Here is a 10395-nt window from a genome sequence, read left to right on the forward strand (position 1 = left end):
GGTTAGGTACTTCATGGGCTGCGGCCAGATGGCAGCGGCCAGTTGTCCTAGACCCATTTTACTGTATTAAAACTTTACCTATCCAGATTAACAGGGAAACTGGTGGTGTTGCACCTTGCTGTAAGATCAATTCATCATGATGATGATGATGATGATGATAATAATAATAATAATAATAATAATAATAATAATAATAATAATAATTAACGGTTTATTGAAAAAGTCGGCAGCCCGAAGGCTGAAAATATACATTGGACAAAAATGACTTATTACATACAAAGACATGGGGTGGGTGGGTCGTTCAACAAAAGCTTTCATTACTGAAAGAAGAAGGAACATGAATTGAACATACAAATTATTATAGTTTACAGTTGATGGCCCAGGCCTGGGCTGGTCATTGAGACACCAGGTGGTGTGGTGTTCAAGTGGTGTAGTAACACTACCCACATGGGTGCAAGATACCCAATAGAGCTGAACCCTTCTATATCCATGACCCTATCTTCAATACCTGCCAGCTTTGATCCACCAACTTATCTACTGACAATGACTTACAGCGATTGTCAATTTACTACAGCACCCAGTGGCGGAATGGTCAACCGGGATACCATGAAATTTCCCGGTGGGCCCCAAAGTGATGGTCCATCACTTTGGAAATAACGGAAAAAAGAAAAAGGATATATGAGGTTTATGAGATATTAACTCAATCCGCCCTAATGCGACCTTACTAGGTCCGTACCAATGCACCCGAATGCGACCTGAAACTTTTGAGTAGGCCCTTTTACAAGTTTTCCCGGTAGAAATTTTTGACCCAATCCGACACTGACAGCACCTGCCTGTAGTGTACAGTACTGGCTTTTTTAAACTTATCCACAAATACTGACCCCTCACTAACTACTAGCTCATGCACTACTCAGTCGAGGGTTCATACATGGAGCTGGTGGATGCCTGTCCCACAAGGGGTCAACAGCTCAAGGGTGAAGAAGCTGCAAATCCAGAAAATTGTGAGGACCAACTTTTTTGGAGTGAGAATTGTGAACTCTTGAAACAATCTGCCAGAGTGTGTTGTGAAGGCACCGAGTGTGAGCTCTTTCAATACCAGACTTGACCAACACTGGTTCAGGTACAGTAGTTAAAACAACTCTCTGTGCAGGTGGGGGTCGATATGCTCCGAAATTTTGCGTGTGACTAGTGACAGCCCCCATATACCAAAATTTATCGTCCATGGTCTCATATTGTTTCCCACAAAGTGTGCACAGATAGTTGTTTTAGCTACTGTACATTCAGGAGCCAGTGCATGCCCAGGACTTGCCAATACCGTACTAGTGTGTAACAGAGACGTGACCGACTGCCCAAGCTTCAAACGAGCCAATCAGTGGTGACGAGGATAAAAGTACATAAAGGTAAGTAAAGTACAGACTTAATACAAAACCTATTAGCACCACAATAATTAACAATCAACTTGACATTATCTAATAAACTACCGATAGTTTTATAATAGTTAAGTATTGTGTAATAGGTCAGTTTAATTATAATAACTACCAGCACTTATCTATTACACAACAACCAGCACTATCTAGTACAACCAACCATTGAGCACTAACTCTATACATTATCTACTAACCCAACCCATGCACATGTGGGAGATGGCCGAAAAACAAAGATGATGGTGACCCCTACCCGGTACTAGCACTAACCTACTGTACTACCTACTAGCACAGATATGACACTTTCTACTAGTTCTTGCCTAATGCAATACAGTACAGGTGCCTACAAACACTTCCTGCTAGCAAAAACCTCGACACAAAATACGTAAATCAACAGTATCCAAATTTCACTCTGCTGTTGGGTTTCCAGAATACAGTAATCTAAAAGAATACACCCAAACTGTACATCTAAATACAAGATTTTAAGCAGGTATACTGTAAGATAATCCTCAACACAAGAATGAAAAACTACACCAAAGGCAAAAATAACGAGACGTAACAATCTCTGGACACCATTATGCAAGATTTACCGGTGTTGTTATTGTGTTCTGAATGGCAGGAGTTGAAGCACAGAGTGATGACCCATAATCACTTTAGAAACAGCTACTGTCAAGCCTTTATACACAAACTGAGACTACACTTATCCCTTTTTGCTTGTATGCAAGGTATTTCTTACATTTGTCATATTTATTACCTGTACTTTTATCATTATTGTGGCATAATATTTGTATTTACATAAACACTGTAGCATGATCATACAGTATATTGAATAGTTATGAGCCACAACAAGTGTTCCTACCTTATGAGCACAGTTCTTACTCTTACAAATACCATAACAAAGAAGCATGTATAAACAGAAAACTGTACTTGGGGTTGCTTTTGTTGATGACCACCTCCCAGTAACTGTTCTGTACAGTATTTATCAGGTGCCACTTAAGTGCTAAGGTTCTTGTTTGGTTCAGCCAAGTCAATGCTGTTCACATTGTTTCTATATTTTTATGGCTAAATAAACTGTTCTAATATTAATACCAGCTGTTGGCAAAGTACTGCAAAAAGATACTTAAAGTCAAAGTACTACTGTTACTTAGGAAAATACTGTAATCACTTTATATAAAAATAAAAATAAGGTACTGTACTGGCTTTTACAACTACTGGACTTAGGTAAAAGTACTAAGTTCAGTACTGCACCAGACTATTTAATGCACTAAAGTACAAAAGTAAAAAGTACAATACCACACCTGGAATTTTTTTTTTTATTAAATGTGACCCAGACTCTGTACTGTACTGTTGTGCATATTTACAAGACCTATTATAAAAAATCAAAACTCACACAAAACAAAACTGAACTGAGGCAAGGATGCTTCTGAGCGTTGAGTGGCGGGAAACTACATTGTATTGTGTCAGCTGAGACAAGCTCAAGTTAGTATCTTTTGCTACATTTCTATTGGTTCATTCATTTTCACATTATAATGGGTAAGGGCAGTAAAATTAATAAAGTTGGTCAAGTAAAAAGTAGAATATTTTCTTTAACAGTTACAAAACCATGTATGAGTTAAACACAGTAGAGTACCCAGGGGAGTTTCCTGGTTGCCCCAAACCCCCCTGGGGACCCCGGAGAGTGTCTCTAGCATTAGTGATGTGTAGTTTACCATGTCGGCTTCTCACCCAGCCCAAATATTTGGAAACCTCCCCCTCCTCTACCCAATTTCTGGGTGTGCCCCTGACACAACAATACTGTATGTGTAACCTCCAACATGCAAGTCAGAATATGTGTTAATAAATCTTGGGGAGAGTTTGATATAACACTTACAGTAAATACAATTACTGTACTGTATGCTAACACTTTATGATCATTTGTACAGATTTTCAGGCAAAAAATAAAACCTGCAGCACTGCCTGATCAGCAGTGTATGTGACACTGTAGTCTTGTCCATAGAATATCTAGGTCTTCAAATAACACATCCAACTTGCCACTAATACAAATGTTTCACATACCCTGCTCCTATGTTGTGTACAGCCAGTATCTACTGGTAATTCACTCGGAGACTACGCTCTCATGCTTATCATTCAAGGGTTTGCTTATCAAAGGTTTGCTGCGCACTACACATGGTGAAACAAACACAGTTATATCAATTCATTTTCATCTTCAGAAAGAATGATAATTCTGTAATTAATTAGTTTCCTTCATAAACAATCTCTGAAACAACAAATCTTTAATGAAAATCTGCAATCAAATGCATTATAATTATGACTGAAGGAGGCAGTATATTGCTGATAAAAAGTTAAGTAAAAGGAAGATGAGGGGAAATATTTTGAACACCTATTATATGTAACAGATGCGAGAACAGCAGAACTGTCCTATTTACGATGTGGCAGAATAGTGTTAAAGGGAGGAGCTCAGGCACACTCCGAGCACCAAGTACAGTACAGTACATGGAATCACCACCAATATGTAACGAATGGATGGAATCACTACTGAAATGTTAATGATTGCCATTGAAATGCTACTGACGGAAAGAATAACAGGGATCAGAGGGTGAATGCTAATATAATGTATGACAGAGGGCAGGTTACCGGAGGTAATACAAGAGTGCACACATATTTCTCAATGTATGAAAGATTGTGTAAGTAAAGTACCCGGTATTTGTAAAATTATAAACGGAGAAGTCCACAGAGTACCGGTACACAAGAGAAAGTATATGCATACTAATACTATTGATATAATTGCAACAAAAAAGTGTGTCTGTATTAATGGAAGAGAAGAATGTTTCAGAAAATAAAATGTGTGAATCAAGCTTTTGTGTTGAAGGATATCAGAGAAGCTTCTGGAGAATGAAAAGAAATTGTTTGTGGAATAAATTGATTTTTGGATTATGAATTGAATTGAATTTACTAGACACACAGAAACGTGATGGCAGAGGTATGTGGATGTTGTTTAATGCTGTTCAGTGTTTTAAGAGGGGGAATTAGGAATGATTTTTCTTTTACCTGGTACAGTATATTATTCTCTTATTGATATTTCTCTTCTATATTATGTGTGTCCATACCATCATAAAATTAAGATACTATTTTTACCACAACGTACGTATTGTCGGAAAAAGGGTAGTCTGATATATATATATATATATATATATATATAATATTGTGTATATATATATATATATATATATATATATATATATATATATATATATATATATATATATATATATATATATATATATATATATATATATATATATATACAAAACAGAGCTACATGATTTTTTTTAGCGCCACAACCGTAACTCTGCTAAAATAGTTGCGCCACAAGCGAAACCTCAACACGCAACTTAAAAAAAATAAACAAATACTAAAATCTTTTTTTTTGCCTATTTACAAGTAAAACAAAATATATTTGATACAAAAAATTTAATATTATCAACAATTTATTACATTATTACAAGAAAATGCCTCACTGCCACTGGCCTCTGTCTCAGTGGACTGGCTGTCAACAGTCTCAGTCACTTCAACTTCCGTGTCCATGTCCTGGTCGGCAGGATCACTGCTGCCGGCCACAGACTCCTTCCTCCTCGTCACAAAACGATCCATAATACTAGTAATAACAAGAAACAAAACAACAAGAAACTGGCGCCTTAACTGCAGTGCTACTGACTGCCTGACTGGTTATGTGCATGAATCATTCCTCCCTTGCCTTCCCTAGCTGTAGTTGCCAGATTTCATCTTTCACATTAATTCTAGTTTCTAGAGTTTATGTGAAAGATGAAATCTGGCAACTACAGCGAGGGAAGGGGAGCGACGGGGGGAGGGGGGGGGTCTCATCTGGCTTAGGGTTCAGAAATATGCTGCCCGACCTGTATCATGTGTATGCTGAATCATTCCGTCAGAAACAGAAATTTTTGTAATGTGAGGCTCTAGGGATGCCCGTTTGTTTATGCGGTCGTATTCCAATTTTCAATTATTGCCGAAAAAATTTGCGCGTTGTGCTTGAAAATGCTTGTAAAAGTTGTGCAGCAACTCTCTGGAAAAATGTGCGGCGCAACTACAAGCGCAACCACAAAAATTGTGGCACAAGTTGTGCCACAACTTTTTGTAGTGCAACTGCCCACCTTTGAGGTTGAGTTAGGTTAAAATACAACCCTGAATGTACAAAACATTAATATCCCATAATGTATATAACAAGAAATATAAATACAGTAGCTGTAAATCAAGTAATGTTAAACAATATACAGGCTCCTCGGCTTACAACAGGGCTCTGTCCCGACAACCAAGTCTAAGTCGAATTGGTTGTAAGTCGAAAAGGCAAAAATAATACAGTCGACCCTCGTTAATTCGGACTAATAGGGGGGGGAGGGTGTCCGTTTTAGCCGATTGTCCGAATTAACCGATTTAGGGGTTAATATCGCATTATATTTCAAAGTCATTGTTTTCGTCACGATTTTATCCCACTTTCCACTGTAATACGTAAGTAATTTCAGCAAAAATATTACATTTCCGTGAATGTATTATATCAAGCACAGTATGAATAGAATATCATTGTAATATAACAGTATTTTTACCGAAAACTATTAAAAAAACGAGTAACATCTCTTGAACATCGGAAGGTTAGGTAAAGTCTTTTGTTTTCGTCATGTATTTAATCCTATTTTACATTGAAATACATCACGTTTCAGCAGAACTACTATTTATTTCCGAGAATATATTCATTCAGGAGCAGTTTAGGTAAAATATACGTGTGATGTAACAGTTTTTTAACTGAAAACGATTCGAAAAACACGTACCCTCTAGCTGATTGATGCTCAACAGCTGGTGGTGCATCGTCGTTGTAAACAATAGGAGGTTGAAGTAGATTACGGTATTATATTCGTGTGAAATATGAAAAAAGTTTTATTACGGTATTTTTTTGTAGATCAATGAGAACTGTGATACGTATGATGTGATGCGATAAGTTAAAATATATAGAACTTAAGCATAGACTACTGAAAACCGTTGTAAGGTAATTTAACCTATTGTAAGTTGGTATTCATTTGCTGAACTGCACAACTTTTCATTACTAATTGGTACATATTTTATTTCCATTGTTTACTGGCAGTAAATGGTAATATTTTTCATGTCTGAAGCTAAAAGTTGCATCCCCCACACTAGTGGTGAAGATGTTACATTTAAAAAAGATGCTGGTGTTTTATCAGCAGTGGGTGGACCAGGATTTGCTTAAGGTCACAGGTAATATTCTAAAAAAAAAAAAAAAAAAAAAAAAAAGTTCGTTCAGATTTTGTCCGAATTATCCGAAATCCGGATTAAAGGGGTCCGAATTAACGAGGGTCGACTGTACATAGAAATTCTAAGATGGGTGTCTCTTTTTCTTCTCAGCACCACGAGAACTCTCACTTTTACGCTTGCCAGCCATTTTAAGGGAATTACAAACAAAAATTTTATCAGTAAGGGAGTTCTGCTATAGCGTGTTTATATAATTTCTCTAACGATTTATGAATTGAACAATATTTGTATAACGCAGCTTGTTTGCTATAAACGATTTTGCTTACTATTTCTCCAATTTTGTGGTATTAACTGTGAATATAGTAAGAAGAATATCTCCAAAAGCACTCTGATGATAGAATTCGGTGATTATCGTAAAAGGATATAACACTTGAAGCTCAATGTTATCAACCTCAAAATCACCTTCTCCCCATCAAGTTACATTCATATTTTTCAAGGTAAAGTGTTAAATTTACTGTAGATTTCATTATTAGATATGAATGTAACATTTATTTAACTGACTATCCTTGTGTTAGGCTAAATACTAAATTTTTCGATTTCGAGTAATCTACTAACCTTATTTTCTCCATAAGCCCTGTTATTTCTATTCGTTTTCTATACACGATATTTTACAAGAACACAATATGGCGTTATAGCAGAACTCCTGTACACAAGCCGATCCTACGCATTGGGACTAAAATACGTAATTTTAAAAATATTTTATACGACCACGGCGGTCGTATGTCCAGGTTGTCATAAGTCGAGGAGTACTTGTAAAGTAATGTAAAAAATCTAGCTTTAATTACTAATTTTTGTGATGAATACAGGGGTATACAGTATTGGGAACCAGTTCATAAGTAAGGTGTTTGTAAGACGGGTGTTCATAACTCAGGGATACAGTTTAATAAAAAAATTTGAAATACCAAATCTTGAGAACTGATGTGGTCCCCCCTCCCCTGGTCAGTGCTCAGTCCATGTGCTGACAAAAGACAACTCATATTACCTTTGCTCTGATTGTTGTTTCGCACCTCAGTACTAACAATACCTTTCAAAAAATAATAAACGGATTGCCCAGCATTGTGTAATGTAAAACATAGATGAATTACTTTGACAACGAAGAAGAAAGAGGAGCTATTACTTCGTGGAGAAGCATGCAAAACTCCCGACCCATCCCTGTTAAAATGTTACTTAGTCACCGCTTCATTAATTCAAATAAATTTTTACCTCTGTTCAAGTTAAACACACTCCAACTATTCTATACAATATATTTATAATTTAAAGTAGCTCGGAAAGCATAGAATGTGCAAGCTAAGACAGGCATGTGGAAACAATGAAGGTCAGCCAAGACAAGGGCCGTCAAGACCCGCTATACTGAACACGTGCTCCCTACATGTTCTTTTACCTTAAGGTTAAACACAGATCAGTTTTTGCAATTACTTGATACATATACTGTATAATACAAAGCAGCACAGCAGACTAGAAGCATGCATAGTACAGTATACAACCATGCTGATGTATGATGAATGATATGAAACATACAGTACTGTAGGTTAATATGCAGTTGCTTAAATGCCCACCACATTAACTAGCATACTTGAGACACTATTTACTTCCATACTGTACTTGAGTTTACATTCAATAGCCATTATAAATAAGTCTGTCGTAATTGTTGGACAGTCGTGTCTTGCCCATCACTGTGATGTTGCCAACTGTCAGGAATGGTCAGGGGTGGGACATTACTCCTGATGTAACTAAACTTGCTGTCATAACCATTGAAATTTATTATTGAACGTTCTTTCAGCAATATGATTCTAACTGTATGTAAATTCATAAAAAATAGAAACTAAAAATAATACCTGTATGCTAAAACAGGAGATTAAAAATCATAGCCATATACAATGTGGGATCGATTTTGTTCACCAATTTTGATGTTATTCGCCAGGAATTTCAGCTAGAATTAAAAGTTCCTCCTGGTTTTGGGAGGAACATTGTAACCTTCAAAAGTCATCTTTTAAGACAATATATACGGTAATTAGTGTTCTAGTTTTATTTTAAGGCTCACATATTGTCTCTGCAAAATTTACTCTCACATTACTTGCTCAAAGATTATATGCAAAATAAAATAAAATTGGAGTTTACTTTTCTATTTACACAAATTCTTGGGAATTTGTTTTGTAAGCAAGTATGCTTGGTCTAATCCATTGTGATTTACATAAAAAAATTTTTCCATCAGACATAATGTCTAATGTACTGTATAAAGTACAGTACATTCTACTAGTAAGAGCACTTCTCAAAACCTATGTCCAGTTGTCAGCAAAAGTCCTCCCACAGCCCTGGTGGAAGAATTTTTGCTGGCTACTGTACGGTCTAGACAAGAATATGATAACTGAACTTGTACGCAGGAATTTCATCTGGTCTGTAGGCGTGATTACAATCTTTACAGTTTTTTGGCGAGACATGCGCTAATTCTCACCTAACAAAGACTTGAAGTTTATATGAATGAAAAAAGTACAAATTTCATTTTCTGCACAAAATTGTATAAAATAAAAACATAAAAATGACATGAGAAGAGGTAAGTAAGGGAGTGTCACATGTCCAAAACCTTACCTGGCTCAGTATCCATTGCACAGGAGAGGCATTCTGAGGGATGGGGTACATGACACGCATTTACAACCGAGGGCAATGCCACCACGGCACCATACAAGAAGGCACTGCAATCAAGGAAACCAATCATGCATACAAAAGACATGTGGCAAACAAGGGCCAGAGCAAACAGACCCACATATTTGTCTCATCAAGCACAGAAAATTAGTGACATATGAGCAGCAAGATTTTAGCAAGCATAAGCATGGTCAAGCACATTATTAACAAGTGTAAATCAAGCAAGGAAAGGTATAACTGAGAAAGACAGGAGAGACAGAACATATTACTATGTTGGAAAAAAAAGGAACAAGAAAAACATACAGTAATTACAATGGACAGTCTGCTTCTGCACAAGTGCTGATTACAGCAAATGACTAGTCAAGGATTATATATTATTAGTTCACATAACCACAAGCTAATCATACAAGCCTCGGTCATAGAGACTGGAATGCCATGTACAGTATTCCATTCTGTAGGAACATCACCGCAGTGTATAAATTGTAATATTCTGATGATGGAAAGGATCTCGTGAAATGATGATGCAGTAGAAATAATTCTATGAAGCAGTAAAAAAGAAAGTCACCCTCAAATTACAGGAACAAAGAAGATGACGGAAAGTTAAATAAAATATGAAGTGCAGTATGGTATGCTATATGCTGTACCTGTGTACTGTACACTAAACTTGATACAAAAGTGGCCTCTACAAAGAGTACAAAATTTGAGCTAATGACAATTTGACACACACAGTAAGCTACACCTAAACCAGTACCTTTGTCTGTCCTCCACTAACTGCATCACTCTCCAAACTAACAGGAACCTATGTCATTTTTTCTTGCAAGGTCAACTGTATCAGAGGCTGGATTTTATCAGGCAGAAAGTTCAAAGATCAATCGTCTGGAATGAGAGGGAGATTACCTTGAGGAAAGTAGATGGATTAGAATACCGGTAGGCTACAAGGTCCCTCCTCTATATGTGTGAGATGGAGAGGTCAGTGGGTGAGACAGAGGCTGGG

The 10395-nt window shown here is 36.7% G+C and overlaps 1 protein-coding gene across 1 annotated transcript in view; it reads right to left on the reverse strand.

The window, feature by feature from the left end:
• LOC121863280 (probable cyclin-dependent serine/threonine-protein kinase DDB_G0292550) overlaps positions 1 to 9455 on the reverse strand; it is a 63715-nt gene extending 54260 nt beyond the window's left edge. The window contains exon 1 of the mRNA XM_042361859.1: positions 9348 to 9455. Within this exon, the coding sequence (XP_042217793.1) occupies positions 9348 to 9407 (60 nt within the window). The 5' untranslated portion in view covers positions 9408 to 9455. The remainder of the gene's footprint in view (positions 1 to 9347) is intronic.
• Between the last annotated feature and the right edge of the window lie 940 nt (positions 9456 to 10395).

Source organism: Homarus americanus, unplaced genomic scaffold (genome assembly GCF_018991925.1).
Source record: "Homarus americanus isolate GMGI-L3 unplaced genomic scaffold, GMGI_Hamer_2.0 scaffold46197, whole genome shotgun sequence".
NCBI classification, from domain to species: Eukaryota; Metazoa; Arthropoda; class Malacostraca; order Decapoda; family Nephropidae; genus Homarus; species Homarus americanus.